We start from the raw sequence: 18,040 nt of genomic DNA, 5'->3' as shown, positions 1-18,040 counted from the left end.
TAATGGCTATTGGGAATCTGGTTAAGGATAAAACTTTTCTGAATTTTGGGATTGTTATGTGACTGAGATATTTCGGATTGTGGTTGAAGAAAATATGCAGTGTCAAAAAGGTATTTCTGGATAGTTCTGGAAAGTCTGCTTGCAGGTCTAAATTAACACAACCCCCCATTTGAGATCAGCTGTGCATGTTCATAACCCATCACGTTGATGTCTGGTCATGAAAAGCCATAAAGTTGCAATTTGGCATGTTTTCCTAACTCAAGGAACACTAGAAGCAGTCAGTCATAATTAAAGGGACCAAACCAACTGGAAAAAAGGAGAGCTTAAGCCAGTAAAGCAAGATGAAAGTCCAGGCAGAAAGAAGTTTCAGTTTAACTAGGACAGATTCATTGTGAAGGTCCATGTTCAAAACACAGTGAGATGCTTGAAAGATGGTTGTCAAAAACTTAAACTGAAGTCTTTCCAAAGGAATGATTGTATGGGCCAAAAAGGAGCTAGGCTCAGATCTTAGCTGATTTAAGACTTTAATTGCTGCAGATATACTATTCGAAAAATAAAATGGATGTAAAGCCAGCACTGTTTTTTGTGCATTTAAAATAATATGAGATTTATGATTGCATGTAGTTTGGAAGACAGTCTCCAAGGCCTAGAATAGACCTCTATAGACATGCAACAGCCTCCCCTCCCCAGCCTCCATTCTGGGCCTCGGAGGCCTGGAGGAGGCCTCCGACGCCCAGAATGGACCTCTGGAAGCACACAAAAGTCCCCCGGCCTCCTTTCCGGGTGGGAGTGGCCTGGAAAAGACCTCAGATGCCCAGATCAGGCCTCCGGAGGATCTTGGAAGCATACCCTGGCTTCCTTTCTAGGTGGCAGTGGCCCGGAAAAGGCCTCTGATACCCGGATCAAGCCTCCAGAGGCTCATGGAAGCCTCCCCTGGCTTCCATTCCATTCTCTGTTGCAGAGAACAGAAGTCAGTAGCGTGAGATCTTGCACCACTGATCTTGTGTGATCTTGCGTTACTTTAGGCCTCCATTCTCTGCAAACACACTGAAGGCCTGGAGCAGCCAAGAAAGTGAAGGATCTCTCAATCTTCACAAGGTGAATATCCACAGACCTAGTGTCTAGGGAGGCCTGAATGGGGGGGGGGGAAGAAATAGCCAGGGTGAACGTTGCAGTGCTACTGCAGTCATTTGTAAGGGTGAATGACTGCCATGGTGTGGCAACATTCATAATTTTGGGACTTTTCTATAAACATTAGGGGCGCTTATCGTGTAGCTTCGAACATTTGCTAAGGGAACACTCGTATCTTGGGGATTACCTGTACTAGCAATAGAAAAAAGTGATTGCTGATTTGAGTTTTCATGTATCACAACAAAACCATTCCAATAAAAAAGATAAAAAGAAATAGAAGGCCAAAGATATGGACATCAGAAATAAATCATAGTTACTGTAAAATATCCCCGTCATATTTTTAAAAATAATCTAATATTGTTATTTCCAGTGAGGGAGAAAGGGAAAATTTGTTTCTCTTTAGTTCATTTATTAAAATATGTGTTTAAAAGAATAATCCAAGTTATGGAAAATTGTTTATCATCTTTTAGTGAGAATCATTTACAAAAGTAACTATTAGATGCTGAAAACTGAAATAAAATTATATTAAAGCAGACAAACAAATGAACTTTTCAACCATCCAAAGCAGAAAATGAAGCTCTTGGAGAAAAAAAAAATATCCACAGAAGCATGAAAGGATTTATTTGCAATGCTTTGAGGACAAAAGGGCTACATTAAAAAAAACCTTGAAAATTCCTTTCATAAATTAAATTTTCAGGCAGCTATATGGAAAGGAGTAGCTGGGATGATAATCTTGGCATTCTCTGAACATTCTGGTGATGTTAGTACTTCTTTTATTAGTGTTTCCATAGCAGGAATAGGCTGATTGTTCTGTTTTGAAATTCCAGCTGTCTATGATTATGCTGCAAAGTGGTCAAGAATTTAAGGATAAGAGTTAATAATAGTAGTAGTAGTAGTAGTAGTAGTAGTAGTAGTAGTAAAGTTGGAAGGGACCTTGTAGGTCATCTAGTCCAACCCCCTGCTCGGGCAAGAAACCCTACACCATTTCGGACAAATGGCTATCCAGTCTCTTTTTAAAAACTTCCAGTGTTGGAGCATTTACTGCTTCTGGAGGCAAGCTGTTCCATTGATTAATTGTTCTCACTGTCAGGAAGTTTCTCCTTAGTTCTAGGTTGCTTCTCTCTTTGATTAGTTTCCACCCGTTGCTTCTTGTCCTGCCTTCAGGTGCTTGGAAAATAGCTTAATTCCCTCTTCTTTATGGCAGCCCCTGAGATATTGGAATACTGCTATCATGTCCCCCCTTGTCCTTCTCTTCGTTAAACTAGACATACCCAATTCTAGCAACCGTTCCTTATATGTTTTAGCCTCCAGTCCCCTAATCATCTTTGTTGCTCTTCTCTGTACTCTTTCTAGAGTCTCAACATCTTTTTTACATCGTGGTGACCAAAACTGGATGCAGTATTCCAAGTGTGGCCTTACCAAGGCATTGAAGAGTGGTATTAATACTTCACGTGATCTTGATTCTATCCCTCTGTTAATGCAGCCTAGCACTGTGTTGGCCTTTTTGGCAGCTGCAGCACACTGCTGGCTCATATTTAAGTGATTGTCTACTAGGACTCCGAGGTCCCTCTCACAGTTACTACTATTGAGCATGGTGCCACCTATGCTGTACTTGTGCATTTGGTTTTTCTTGCCTAAATGTAGAACCTTGCTTTTTTCACCATTGAATTTCATTTTGTTAGTTAGTGCCCAGTGTTCAAGTCTGTCCAGATCCTTCTGTATCTTAAGCCTGTCTTCTGGAGTGTTGGCTATTCCTGCCAGCTTGGTGTCGTCTGCAAATTTGATGAGTTCCCCATCTATCCCTTCATCCAAATCGTTGATGAAGATGTTGAAGAGTACTGGGCCCAGAACAGAGCCCTGGGGCACCCCACTACACACTTCCCTCCATATAGATGCAGTTCCATTGAGGACCACTCGCTGAGTACGGCCGGTCAGCCAGCTACGGATCCATCTGGTGGTGGTTCTGTCTACCCCACATTTTTCTATCTTGTCAAGTAGTAGGTTGTGATCTACTTTATCAAATGCCTTACTGAAGTCCAAGTAAATTATGTCCACAGCATTCCTCTGATCCACTAATTTTGTCACTTGGTCAAAGAATGCAATAAGATTTGTCTGGCATGATCTATTTTTGACAAACCCATGTTGGCTTTTAGTAATGACTTTATTTGCCTCTAGGTGTTCGTTGATTCGTTGTTTGATTATCTTTTCCAGGATCTTCCCAGGTATTGAGGTCAGGCTGATAGGTCTGTAATTTCCTGATCCATTTTTTTTCCTTTTTTGAGGATGGGAACTACATCAGCTCTTTTCCAGTCCTCTGGTAGTTCCCCTGTGTTCCAGGATCTTTGAAAAATATAGTTCAGTGGCTCCGATATCACATCTGCCAGTTCCTTGAGAACTCTGGGGTGTAATCCATCTGGTCCTGGCGATTTGAACTCATCTAGGCTGGACAGGTGCTCACTAACCATTTTCTTGCCTATCTTAACTTGTGTTTCTGTTTTGTTTTTTATGGCACTATTTTTGATAGGTTGGTCTGTTTTTTTTTCCCTTTGTGTAAAGACAGATGCAAAAAATGAGTTAAATAGTTCTGCTTTCTCCCTGTTGCTTGTCATCTTCTTGCCACTTCCACCCACTAATGGACCAATCATTTCCTTCACTTTTTTCTTGTTTTTTACATGTTGAAAGAAGCTTTTTTTGTTATTTTTGACTTTGGTCGCAAGCCTTAGTTCATTTTGAGCCTTGGCTTTCTTCACTTCATCTTTGCAGGCTCGGGCTATTTGCTGATATTCTGACTTAGTTATGTTCCCCTCTTTCCACTTTCTATACTTGTCCTTTTTATCTTTCAGTTTGTCAGAGAGTTCTTTATGCAGCCATGCTGGTTTCTTTTGAGAGCTGTTATTTTTCCTCTTTGTTGGTATTGTGCTAGACTGTGCTTTTATTATCTCATTTTTCAAAATTTCCCAAGCTTCTTGAGTTGTTTTCCCCTTGAGGATTCTCATCCATGGAATCCTTCCCAAGCCCTCTCTAAGTTTATTGAAATTAGCTCTCTTGAAGTCTGAGACTCTAGTTTGACTGTGTTCTATTGGTTGTGCTTCTATAATGTTGAATTCTAATATTGCATGATCACTTCCTCCCAGGGTTCCTATGGCTTCAACACCGTCTATCATTTCATCTCTGTTAGTGAGAATTAGATCCAAAATGGCTAATCCCCTAGTTCCCTGCTCTACTTTTTGGGAGACAAAGTTGTCTGCTAGGTTTTCCAGGAACCTGTTTGATCTTCTACTTGGTGCGGAGTTTGTCTCCCAGTTGATGTCAGGGTAGTTAAAGTCCCCCATTACTATTGTGATGTGCTTCCTACATACCTTAGTTAGCTGACTAGCAAAAAGTTCATCTATTTCCTCTGTTTGGTTGGGTGGTCTGTAGTATACACCTATGGCAATGTCATTCCCCCCCCTTTTATATTGACTCAAATGCATTCAAGACAGTTTTTATCATTGTTGTACTCTATTTCTGTGGAGATGTAGTTATTTCTTATATAGAGAGCAGCTCCACCTCCTCTTTTATTTGGTCTGTTTCTTTTAAATAATTTAAATCCCTCTAGCTGTGTGTTCCATGTGTGGGTTTCATCCCACCATGTTTCCGTAATGGCAACAATATCGTATTTGCCCTCATTAACCTGAATTTCTAGTTCACCCTATTTGCTGTTCATACTCTGTGCATTGGTGTATAAACATTTGAGTCCTTTGTGGGTGGCCCTGAGTTTCCTTTCTACATAACCTGTGTGGTGCCTGAGTTCCCCTATTGTCTTACTACCAATTTGGTTAGTGCACTTTATGTGGCACTCGCTATTAGAGGCTTCATTTTGCTTGATAGCAAGGTTGGTGTTCTTGTCCACACACACATCTATGCTACATGCACTGATAGCCCTATAGTTTTTAAATTGCCGGGGACAGGGTTGTTCCGTATCAATTAACTCTCTGTCCCCACTGTTTAGTTTAAATTTCCCTCCAGAAAATCTGTGAATTTATAGCCGAGTAACTCAGTCCCTTTTTTTGATGGGTGCAAACCATCTCTTTTGTACATCTTTTGATTGGACCAGCTACTAACATCGTGACTAATATATCCAAAGCCTTCCCCTTTACACCACTCCTTTAGCCACATATTGAATTGTGCTATGCGCTGGCCTTTTCCGTTTTGCGCCTTATAGTTTGTCTTGAAATGTGTTCTACAGTCTTCCACAAATTGTCAACATTGGTTTGTTGTGCTGTTCATGATTTTTTTTCTCATTTGAATTGTTTGCAATTGTGCTGTTAGTATTTTGTTTTTAGATACTCCATTTTTTATAAAAATCCATTTTCTTGAAGTCCTAGATGAGCATTTGACATTGGTAGGACACACAGCTTCGTCATTTGATGGTTACTGTCCACCTTTCCACTCCACCTCTTCCCCATTATTTACTATCATGTCCAAGATAGCTGATATCTTTTGTTCTACCACTCTCCAAAAAACAATTACTTGGAAGGATCTGTTGTTATGGATTTTTCTTAAAATAGCCATAATCACATGAATTCTCATATGAAAATAGAATTTGCAAGAGTTAGCTATCTCATGGGATTTTGGTAGTGTTTAATTTAATTTATGGAAGCTATTTTTCTATGCATGTATAATCAATCAGAAACTAATCCCTTAACCAAGACTTACATTAGCACTCTCTCATTTTGTATTTTGAATACTGTATTGTGTGTCCTGTAAATGTTATGTTGGTGGGGCTCTTCAAAATCATTTCAGAAGAGAGCCAATTTGGTGTAGTGGCTAAGGTGCTGTTCTGGAAACCAGGTTACTGTGAATTCTGCTACAGTTCTGCCTTCGGCATGAAAGCTGGCTGGGTGATTTTGGGCCAGTCACTCACTCTCAGCTCAAGAGTTGTGGGAAAAATAGGAGGAAAGAGTATTAGGTATATTCACATCTTTGAATTACTTACAAAGTAATAAAAGTGGGATGGGGGTGAAATCAAATAAATAAATAATAGTTCTTGATGGAAAATGTTGAACAATTGGAGCACTGGATAAATGAGGCTTTATTACTTCAAAGGAAGGCAGCTTTCAGCAGAAGGAGACAGTGGAAGCAACTTTCAATAAAAATGATAGACAAGCAGAAGACAAGACAGCAGATGTGAAGCATATTGGAAGTAAAACATATAGGAAATACTCTGCTCTGCTGGATGTCAGAAACAAGTGATGATTGATTCAGCACATCTGCAGGTTCCGTCACTGTAAAAAGTTTATCCAGTGTAAGCTGTTTGTCTGCTTTGGCTCCCAACCATCCACACAGGGCCTCTGGCATTTCTTCACAGCCCTGAAAGTTACATGAAGAGAGGCAGCTTCTTCCATTTCCATCTTGCCTTGCTTCTGAATCAAGTATCCCCCACTGAGCAGTTGCGTTTAACTTATGCTTCCAGAAACAGGACTTTACAAGCCAGCAGGAAAAGGTAGTGTTCAAAAGTATATACAGTACAGGTAGTCCTTGACTTATAACATTTCATTTAGTGATTGTTCAAAGTTACAATGGCACTGGAAAAAAGTGACTTATGGCTGTTTTTCACACTTATCACCACTACAGCATCTTCTTGGTCACGTGATCAAAATTCAGAGACTTTGCAACTGATTCTTATTTACGATAGTTGCAATGTCTTGGAGTCATGTGATGCCCTTTTGCGACCATTTGATAAGCAAAGTCAATGGGGAAACCAGGTTCACTTAACAGCCATGTTACTAACTTAACAACTGCAGTGATTCACTTAACAACTCTGGCAAGAAAGGTTATAAAATAGGGCAAAACTCACAACAGACGTTTTACTTACCAACATAAATTTTGGACTTGATTATGGTCGTAAGTCAAGGATTACGAATACTTGCTGCCTTGCTGATCCTTGCTGATTACATGCAGAGAAATATAGCATATCATGACTGAATGATAAAACTTATTTGTTTGAACTTTAAGCTCTAAAGCAGGGGTGTCAAACTGCCGGCCCATGGGCCGGATGCATCACGTGAAAGCTGTGTCCACCCCATTGCCAGCAATGGCAAAACTGTCTCGATACATTATGCAACATCATGTGAAGTCACGAGTTTGACATGTCTGCTCTAAAGAGTTAAAATGGAAGTATGTGACATGTAGAAGGAAACACAATACTCAAAAGAAAGAAGCAGCATACAACTAATAAACCCCTTCTGCCCAATCCAACCCAACCCAACCAGAAACAGCCCCACTAAAACTGCAATCAATTTCTTCCCTTAGATCAGGGGTGTGAAACTGCCGGCCTGCGGGCCAGACATGTCATCCAGAAGCTGCACCCACCCCATTGCCGTTAATGGCAAAACCGTCCCGATACGTTGCACAACATCATGTGACATCGCGAGTTTGACATGTCAGCCTTAGATGGAAACACGCAAATCCATAACCTCCCCCTCAAAGAAAACATGCAGACGTCTAGCAAAGAAACAACTTCAAATATCCCTAAAAAAGTCACTTCAAATGTCCCTTATAAAGTTACATCAACAAACACACCAGAGATAATTACAAAAGCACCCCAGACTACAGCCCCCCCCAAAGGAAAGCGAGTGTTGGTAATAGGAGATTCTATCCTCAAAGGAATGGAATCATCCATCTGCAGACCAGACATACAATCCAGGGAGGTATGTTGTCTCCCTGGAGCAAAAATCAAAGATGTGGCTGAGAACCTAACCAAAATAATTAGGCCTACTGATTATTACCCTTTCCTCCTCCTCCACATTGAGACAAATGACACAACAAAGAACCTGAGTACAATAGTGAGAGATTACAAACAACTAGGGCCTAGGCAATAAAGTTAAGAACTAGGAGCACAGTAGTGTTCTCATCCGTACTCCCAACGAAAAGCCAACACCCATTGAGGGGAAAAAGTATTCTAGAAATAAACCATTGGCTAAAGCAGTGGTTCTTAACCTGGGCGATATTGCCCCCCAGGGGGCGATTTCACTTTTCAGGGGGGCGATGGAACGAAAAGGGGTGACACGGGGGCAAAGGAATGAAAAGGGGGCGATATGGGGGCAATGAAGCGAGAAGATTTGGGGACACTTTTGAGACTTTTTCGTACAGTGAATCGCTGTATATCTGTCGTACAAAAACATCAGATCACTCGCTATTAGTGGATTGAATTGTGTTTTCAAATGTTCCTCCAGCTGGCTTCAGTACAGAATGCCCTACATATGTGAATACGCATCGCTTATCTTCATCCGCATTGCGCAGCAGCCTTTACCCATACAGTGGCACGCCATTGGCCAGCATATGGGAGATACGGGAAAAAGACTGGAAATAAATTATTTGCATCGATATGTCCTGATGACAATTTTAAAGAAAACAAAAAAAAAGTGTTTGCATAAATTGAAGAATTATTTCCTATGTTGTGATTGAGAGGTTATGTTGGGGGAGGGGGGCGATGACAACTTCCTCATTGGCTCAGGGGGGGGCGATTCGTTCAAAAAGGCTAAAGGATTGGTGTCGCCAAGAAAACTTTGGTTTCCTGAATCATAGACTGCATTTCCTATGCAAAGGACTCTTGGCAAAGAATGGGCTGCATCTCACAAAACCAGGGAAAAATGTACTCGGAAAAAGACTGGCCCAGCTCATCAGGAGGGCTTTAAATTGAATCTGAGGGGGGAGGGTGATCAATCTTTAGAATCTCTAGAACCCAAAACCAATTATAAATCCCAAGAAAACAAAACAAACCAAGAGGTAGGGAGTGATGATAAAAAAGAAAAACCCAAACAATAATCAGGAGATGCAGGAAACACGCCCATGAACAGGCATAAAAGTCTTAAATGCTTATATACAAATGCTCAAAGCTTGGGGAACAAACAGGGTGAACTAGAAGCAATAGTATATGAGGGAGGATAGGACATAGTTGGTATTACAGAAACCTGGTGGGACGAAACCCATGAATGGAATGGACTGATGGATGGATACAAATTGTTCAAAAGAAACAGGTCTACAAAAAGAGGAAGGGGAGTTGCACTATATGTAAGAGAACACTACATATTTACAGAAATGCACATGATCCAACATAAAATCTCTCCAGAATATATATGGGTCAATATAAAAGAGAAAAAAAGTGACATTACCATAGGTCTATATTACAGGCCACCCAACCAATCAGAAGAAATAGATGAACTCTTTGCCAACCAGTTAACAAATGTATGTAGGAAGCATACCACAGTAGTAATGGGAGACTTCAACTATCCAGATATCAACTGGGAGACAACCTCTGCAGCGAGTGGGAGATTAAACAAATTCCTAACTAACCTAGCCGACAACTTTGTCATCCAAAAGGTGCAGTAGGGAACTAGACATAAAGCCATACTGGACTTAATTCTGACTAATTGAGAAGAAGTGATAGAAGGAGGGAGTTGAAGTTGCTGGAACCTTGGGCGAAAATGACCTTGTCATATTGGAATTTAATATAACATAAACACAAGCAACAGAAAACAATCCAACCGGCTTCCGGTTTTGTGTAGTAGCGCAAGCAGCCAAGGGATTGTGGGGCTCCGCACCCTATGGCTGATTCTTCTCTGTTTGGGGATCCTAAATGGGCCAAAAGTTTCCTCGAAGAGGCCACAAAGAAGGAAGGAAGCCTTGCTGACCATGGAGAGATGGCAGTCAATCCGGAAACCTCCAGAAACCAATAGAAGAAAGGCTAGCATCACTCCAGAATCTAGTCCAAGCTACAAGCAGCCAAAGCCAAAAAACACTAAGTTAAGCTTGATCATAAACAACGTGTCTGAAACTGTTTAAGAATATACCTGATTGATCTCCTGGGGGAAAAAAACCCAAGGAAAAAAATCCTCTGAAAGTGAGAGAAGGGGGATTTTTGTTCCATTCTCATAGACAGAAGTGGCAAATTAAATTCATATGAGGGAAAGAAACATATTGAAATGAAATAAATATAAGACATAAATCTGGATAAGTGTGAAATTGGTGGAAATAGTTAATATTTTCCTGGCAAAAGATTATTAATGAAAATAAAAGGAAATTTTCTGTTTTAAAAATTGAAAAATGAACTGGTGCTGACATCTAGTGATGGATGAAAATACATAGGAATTGACAATACAGGAATTGACAAGCCTAGGAAAAGAGAACTTCTTATTGTGACCTTCAACGCTTTATCTAAACAAAGAACAGCCATAATAAAGAAAAGAAAAGAAAACATTTTGGGCTATCTATAAAGCGAGAACTATAAATTTTTTTTAAAAAAGTGACCTTCCTAGATTATAAATACTTACTGAACTGTGACTTTAAAGCTATTTGCAGATAAAGGAAAACTTTGATTTTTTGCTATCATGGAACATCAGAGGTCTGCAGAAAAAGCATATCAAGAAAAGACAAATAGTTTCCAGGAGGATATGTATGCTACGTTACAACTAATACAAATCACAATGACTTCAAATCATGAGGAAGTCAAAAATAATTTTGAAAATTTAAATGAACATATCTTCAATTTAACTTCACAGCAAACAAACTCAGAAAACAACAAAAGAGAGCAATCAAGTAAAGCAGATAACTGAGCATAAACCAGAGGAAAGAGGCTTAAAGATGAAATTTAATAATGGAAGGAGCTATGATTTAACCCTGGTGGAGAAAAACCTGCAGGAAATATTGGACATGGAAAAGACAATTTATGCTTCAAGGTTGCAAAATAAGTCTAAGGACAAGAAAATAAAGGAGAACTACGAGAATTGGAGAGACAAAGAATGATAAGAGAAACTATGAGACAGAAAGAAAGAAAAAGATTTTCAAGGAATATGAGGCGAAGCATCCCCACAAAAACACCTTACTTAACTCATCTCTCATACCTACAACTATATTTACAAAACTATGGGAAGATTCTTTGGTTCAGAGGAGCACACTTATTAGGAAAGATGCTTAGCAAAAAAAGGGCTAAAGTTAAAATTAAGAAATTAGATAATGGGACTTATCGGATGGAATATTTAAAGATTAAGCACTTGCTTGAATATGGTTAAAAATAAAATTGTGGATATAAATGAATTTTAGTTTAAGAGGGATAGACTTTTTAAGCAATATAGAATTCTTTATTTATGATAAGAAAAATATAAAAATGGGATGATTTATATGAGGGAAATGTTTTAGATACTTAAGGATAATGGATTTTGAGAAAATTTTAATTAATAAAAATGTTTTGAAAAGTTTTAAAAGATTAACTGTGGATTTATTAGATGGAATACTTAAAGATTAAATATTGGTTTGAGTATGTTTAAAAAGAATAGAATTTTTTGGATATAAATGTAGTTTAGCTTAAGAGGGGCATGTTTTTTAAGTAGTATATTCTTTCTTTTTTTCTTTTTTGTTTCAAGATATGAGAAATGTAAAAGTGTTGGGATGGCTTGATGAGGAAAAAGACTTGAATATTTAAGTGTAATTAACTCTAAGAAAATCTTAACAGGGAAAAATGTTTTTTGAACATTGCAGGGAAAACAAATTTAAATGAGAACTTTAAAAAGGATTTCCTAAAGAGGAAAACAACCCAAGAAGCATGGGAAACTCTGAAAAATGCAATGACAAAAGCCCAGACCAGCACAATACCACTGAAAAAGAAAAACAAGAAATTCAAGAAGAAACCAGCATGGCTGCACAAAGATTTTTCTGACAAACTGAAAAATAAAAAGGACAAATACAAAAAATGGAAAGAGGGGCACATAACTAAGGCCAATTATCAGCAGAACATGTAAAGATGAAATCAGGAAGCAAAGGCTCAGAATGAACAAAGACAGAACAGAAATCATGGATAATAAAAAAAAAGCCAAGGAAACTGTAGGTCCACTAAAGAGAGAAGATGGCAAGGAAATAATAGGCAATAGGGACAAAGCAGAGCTGCTTAACTCATACTTTCAATCAGTCTTCACACAAAAAGAAACTATACCCCAACATACCAAAAAAACCACTGCAAAAGACAAATTAGAAACAAAAATTAAAATAAACAGGAAAATGGTAAGAGAACACCTATCCAACCTTGACGAATATAAATCACCAGGGCCTGACAGATTACATCCCAGAATTCTGAAGAAGCTGGCAGATGTTATCTCAGAACCATTGCACAACATCTTTCAAAAATCCTGGCGCACCAGGGAAGTACTTGAGGATTGGAAAAGGGCTGATGTTCCTATCTTCAAGAAAGGGGGGAAAAAAACAGATCCAGGAAACTACAGACCAATCAGTTTAACATCAATACCTGGGAAGATTTTAGAAAAGATAATCAAAACACAGATCTGCGAACAACTAGAAGCAAGCAGATTTATAATGTAGCCAGCACCGGTTTGTTAAAAACAGATCATGCCAAACAAACTTATTTCATTCTTCAACAAAGTGACCAAATTAGTAGATCAGCGAAATATTGTGGACATAGTTTACTTAGACTTCAGTAACGGATTTGATAATGTAGACCACAACCTACTCCTTGGTAAGTTAGAAAAAGGTGGAATAGACAACATCACCAAAAGATGGATCTGTAGCTGGCTGGCAAACTGTACTCAACGAGTAGTCCTCACCGGCACTATATCCACATGGAAAGAAGTAAGCAGTGGGGTACCACAAAAGATTCCATCTTAGGCCCAGTACTCTTCAATATCTATATCAATGACTTAGATGAGGGAATTGAAGGGAACTCATCAAATTTGCAGATGACACCAAACTGGCAGGAGTAGCCAATGCCCCAGAAGACAAACTCAGGATCCAAAAAGATTTTGACAAACTTGAATAGGCCCTATCCAACAAAATGGGTTTCAGTGTGGAGAAAAGCAGGAAAAATCAAAGGTACATGTACAGATTGGGCGAGACCTAGCTCAAAAATAGTAACTGTGAGAGGGACCTTGGAGTCCTAGTGGATGATCACTTAACCATGAGCCAGCAATGTACAGCAATACCAAAAAAGCTAATACAATCCTGGGTTCTATAAACAGAGGCATAGAATCAAGATCACACAATGTATTAGTACCGCTTTATAAAAAGCTAGTAAGATCACACCTGGAATACTGCAGCGAATTTTGGTCACCATATCACAAAAAAGATGTTGAGAGTTTGGAAAAAATTCAAAGAGCAACTAAGATGATCAAAGGCTTGGAGACTAAAACATACGAAGAACGACTGCAGGACTTGGGTTTGGCTATTCTAAAGAAAAGAAGAAATAGGGGAGACATGATAGCAGTATTCCAGTATTTGAGGGGCTGCTGCAAAGAAGAGGGGGTCACGTTATTCACCAAAGCACCAGAGGACAGGACAAGAAAGAATGGTTGGAAATTGATCAAAGAGAGAAGCAACCTGAAATTAAGGAGAACTTCCTGACAGTGAGGACAATTAACCAGTGGAATGGCTTGCCTCCAGAAATTGTGGGTGCTCCATCACTGGAGATTTTTAAGAAGAGACTATAGACAGTCACTTGTCTGAGATGCTATAGGTCCTCCTGGTTTAGCAGGGGGCTGGACTAGAAGACCTCAAGGTCCCATCCAGCTCAGTTATATTCTATTCTAAAAAGAAAAGAAAAGGAAAAAACCTCAAGCAGTCTCAAACAGTCCTAGCAAATTGGGGCAACTTAAAATAATGAGGAATAATTTACAAAGACAAATGCAGAAACCAATAGAGGCAGCTCCACTCCTAACTGAAAATATATGTATATTGACTTTGATATGATCAGTTACAAGGGAACTTACAAAATGTAACTTCTTTTGCCCTTGTGATTCTTCCCCCTTTTTGTTTCTTCTTTTCCCCTATTTATTTCCCCCCTTTTTGTTAAACTGACCATTGAAAAAGATGTTCCTTCATTAAAATTTATTTCATTTCTATTTCCTATTGGTTTGTATAATGTTTACAGTAAATTACTTAAGTAATTTGTTAATTTCTGTAAAGAACAGCAGAATTGCATTGTAATATTTGATTACTATCAATTGGAAATTAAATATTTAATTTTATCACGATAGTATTTGTATTTTCTTTTTAGGAGAGTCTGGGCTTTTTTGGATATAATCCAAATATGGTATGGATTGCTATGGCATATGCTTTTTTCTTTCTTGCACACTTTACATATTTATAGCATCAAATGACAGTGAAAATAATAATAAAAGTTAACAGATGACTGCAGAGTTCATGACTTCGGAAACAAAAATCAAATGCATCGCTGTAGCCTGGGGAATACTAGGGCTGATACTTGAGAACAAAATTTGGGAATAGTAGATGATTGCAAATAGAATCTGATCCACTAATGTCATGTGGCTTCAGACAAGGCAAATACAAATTTAGATTTCAGCAACAAATTATAATTTGAAAATCATGGGAAACAGTCATTCTATCTTATTCTACTTTGGTGAGACTCCCATCTCAAAAATACTCCTCAATCCTTTACCCTACTCTTTAAGAAGGATTTAGAGTAGAGATCCCTAACCTTTGGGGCACCAGGGACCGGTTACATGGAGAAAGGTTTTTCCACAGATCGGAGGAGGTGCTGTTTTGTGTGCTGCCTGCATCCTGCAGATGGGGCTTTGCTTATTTGTGTAGAGCAGTTGCTGGCATGCATGCCACGGTCCGGTACTGATCCATGGATTGGGGACCCCTGATTTAGAGAACTTGGGGCAGGATCAGAGATGAGATAACCATAATTAGGAAATTAGAAACTAATTCTTATGAAGAGGAATTTTAGACCTTATTGATAAGAAAATATTGGCTACCCAAAAGGTAAAGATACTATATAGAAAAAAGTAAAGTCCTGTTTTATATAATCTTAGGCTGTAAGTCACAGAATAAAAAGACAGATTCCAGCTGAATGTTGGAAGAAACTTAATGTAGAAGCAATTGCCCAAAATGATAATAGAGTTCCATTTGCGGATTCATGAGGTAGCTAGATAATCTTGCTAGAATGGATGCTTTAATTTAGATTCCTGCATTGAATGGAAGTTGGATTTAACAGACATAATGGGCCTTTTCAACTCTTCGATTCTGTAAGCAGTCTTTGCAGGAATCTAATATATTGTAAGACATTTTTTCTTAGGAATTGAGAAATACTGGGTTAAACTTTCCAATTTTTCTGGTAATTTGTATGGTGCTTTAATTTTATTTGAACCTATTTTGTTAACTTATACTTTAAATGGTTTAAAATACTGAACATATTGTCTAAGTGCACTAAAAAAATTCATACTACATGTTATTTCAGTAAAAATTAATGCAGAATATATTGTATCTTTTTTCAGACTGACAAAATGTACAAGCCCTATAGCAAATCATATGAAGTGATAAGATTTTAGAAAATGACCTTTTAAATAATATCCTTTCTTTTTTTAGAATCGAGAGCTTCAAATCATGAGAAAGCTTGATCATTGTAACATTGTCAGATTACGTTATTTCTTTTACTCCAGTGGAGAAAAGGTAAGTTGAAAAAAAGATATTCTAGAATGTCAACAGATGTGTAGAACAAATGCAAGCAACAGACCAAAGTGTCTGTCTGTTTGAAAATTCATTATCTGACAACAAAAGTAGGGGGTGGTTGAATGCATACACATAATACGTACACAAAAGCAGCATGTATTTTGTCAGAGCATGCAGTCTTATTGTGCGAAATAACCCAGGAGTAAACACAGTAAACATGGTCTATAGTAAATGGTGGTTTATCTTACACTATCTACAATATCATACACCAGGAATAATATATATACATGAACTAATACAGCAGAATCCAACAAACCAACAGTTACAGCAGGAAACGGAAGAAAAACACATCAGCAGAGCCTTCCCTTTATACAAAGGCTCTTAAAGACTCACAGACCCTGCTGAGTCATTCCCGTTATTACATCTTATATTACATAAGCTGGTTAGCTGTTAAATTAATACCTTGACACTCCTCCCATTTAAAGCTAAACAGCTGTCAACCCAAATGCTTTTACATACTCTTGATGCTTACCTGCATTTAAAGGCTTAGTCAACCTATCGGCTATATTGTTGTCAATGGAACAATGCTGTAACTTTATCAGTTTATCTTTTACAGTCTCCCTGATGTTATAATATTTTATATCTACATGTTTGCTTCTGCTTCCAATGTGTTCTCCCGTTGCCATCTTTATACATGCAGCATTGTCCTCAAATATTGGCACAGCTTCTTTTACATCAATATGTACATCTCTTAGTAATTGGACATACCAGATTAATTCAGAACATGCTTCAGACAGTGTTATAAATTCAGCTTCAGCAGTTTGCAATGCTACTGAAGGTTGTTTTGTGTACTTCCATCCAATTATGGTGCCAGTAAACAATATCACAAACCCTGAGTTTGACTTTCTGTCATGCATTTCATTTGCCTAGTCACTGTTTACATAGCATTGTAATGATAAGCCATCAGATAGCTTTATCCTTAGCCGTAGGTTCATTGTGCCTTTTAAATATCTGAATATTCTTTTTATCCCTAACCAGTGTTGTTATTTGGGTGCTGAAGTGTGCTGACTCAAAATGCTAACCGCATTGACTATATCTTGTCTTGACCATTGGGATAAATACAATAAGCTACCTATAGCTGAATGGTACACTTCTTGGTCACATTCTGTGTTGTCTGCTATATCATTCTGGAAGCTTGGTGTCATAGGCGTTAATACACTGTTATAGCCTAGCATTTCCTAACAGCTTATTTTATTTTCCTTGTTTGGCTTAACATATATCCTTCCTGTTTTGGTTTTCTTATCTCCACACCTAGATAATTCTTTATTTCCCTCAGGCTTTTTAACTGGAACTTATTTTCAAGTTGCTTGAAAAAGGAGTCAACCTGGGAGCGATTCTTAGTAATAAAACACAAGTCATCAACATAAACTATCAGGAAACATTCTCCACCATTATACTCCACCGTTATACTGTACAAACATGGATCTGCCTTGCTGCTTCTAAAACCTAGCTCTTTGAATCACTAAACACTGATTCCAATTTCTTGCTGACTGTTTTAACTCATATGGCTTTATTCAATTTATATACATACCCAGGGTGCTTAGTTTCATAACCTGGAGCTTGTGTCATTCATATATATATACATACATACATATACATATACATACATACATACATACATACATACATACATACACACACACATATATATTTTACCTTGAATGTGCACCCTGTCAGCCCAAATATGGGAGAAAGAAATCTTCTTTCTTTTCTTTTCTTTTGCCTGTATCAGTTCAATCCAGAGCCATCCACAAGCAGCAGTCGCCAACTGCGACATCATTTTACATTTTTAGGTTGCTAACAAAGAATAAGAAAAATAACAAAAAAAAAGAGCCGAGGTGGCGCAGCAGTTAGAGTGCAGTACTGCAGGCCACTTTAGCTGACTGTGTTCAGCAGGTCAGCGGTTCAGATCTCACCGGCTCAAGGTTGACTCAGCCTTCCATCCTTCCGGGGTAGGTCAAATGAGGACCCAGATTGTTGGGGGCAATGTAAATATATATATACATTGCTTACTGGTGTACACCGCTTAGAGAGTGCTTGCACTTAAAGCGGTATATAAGTTTCATAAATAAATAAATAAAGAGAGAACTGGTATAGCTATTTCGAGTTCCTTTAACTCTCTTCAGCCAGACTTACTCTTCTGAGATTCGAACCTGGGCTATCTGCATGTTAGGCAGTTGTTATAACCTCTAAGCCACTGAGGTTTTCGCGGGTGTTTGTATGTAGGTCTTTGGTTATTCGGGTTTTCTCCCACGTCAAATTGGAAGTGTCTTGGCGATGTTTCGACGAAGTCTCATTCGTCATCTTCAGGCTAGAAGCATGAAGCCGAAAACATCAGCCTGAAGAGGACAAATGAGACTTCGTCGAAACGTTGCCAAGACACTTCCAATTT

The 18,040-nt window shown here is 38.4% G+C and overlaps 1 protein-coding gene across 7 annotated transcripts in view; it reads left to right on the top strand.

The window, feature by feature from the left end:
* GSK3B (glycogen synthase kinase 3 beta) overlaps window positions 1–18,040 on the top strand; it is a 192,600-nt gene that overhangs the window by 77,139 nt on the left and 97,421 nt on the right. For all 7 annotated transcript variants that reach the window (XM_039366604.1, XM_039366608.1, XM_039366601.1 and 4 more), the window contains one exon: window positions 15,505–15,588. In XM_039366604.1, coding sequence (XP_039222538.1) covers window positions 15,505–15,588 — 84 coding nt within the window. The remainder of the gene's footprint in view (window positions 1–15,504; window positions 15,589–18,040) is intronic.

This window comes from Crotalus tigris, unplaced genomic scaffold (assembly GCF_016545835.1).
Source record: "Crotalus tigris isolate CLP2741 ecotype Arizona unplaced genomic scaffold, ASM1654583v1 scf7180000020347.5012614909:4044961, whole genome shotgun sequence".
NCBI classification, from domain to species: Eukaryota; Metazoa; Chordata; class Lepidosauria; order Squamata; family Viperidae; genus Crotalus; species Crotalus tigris.
This window is presented reverse-complemented; position numbering and strand designations above follow the sequence as displayed.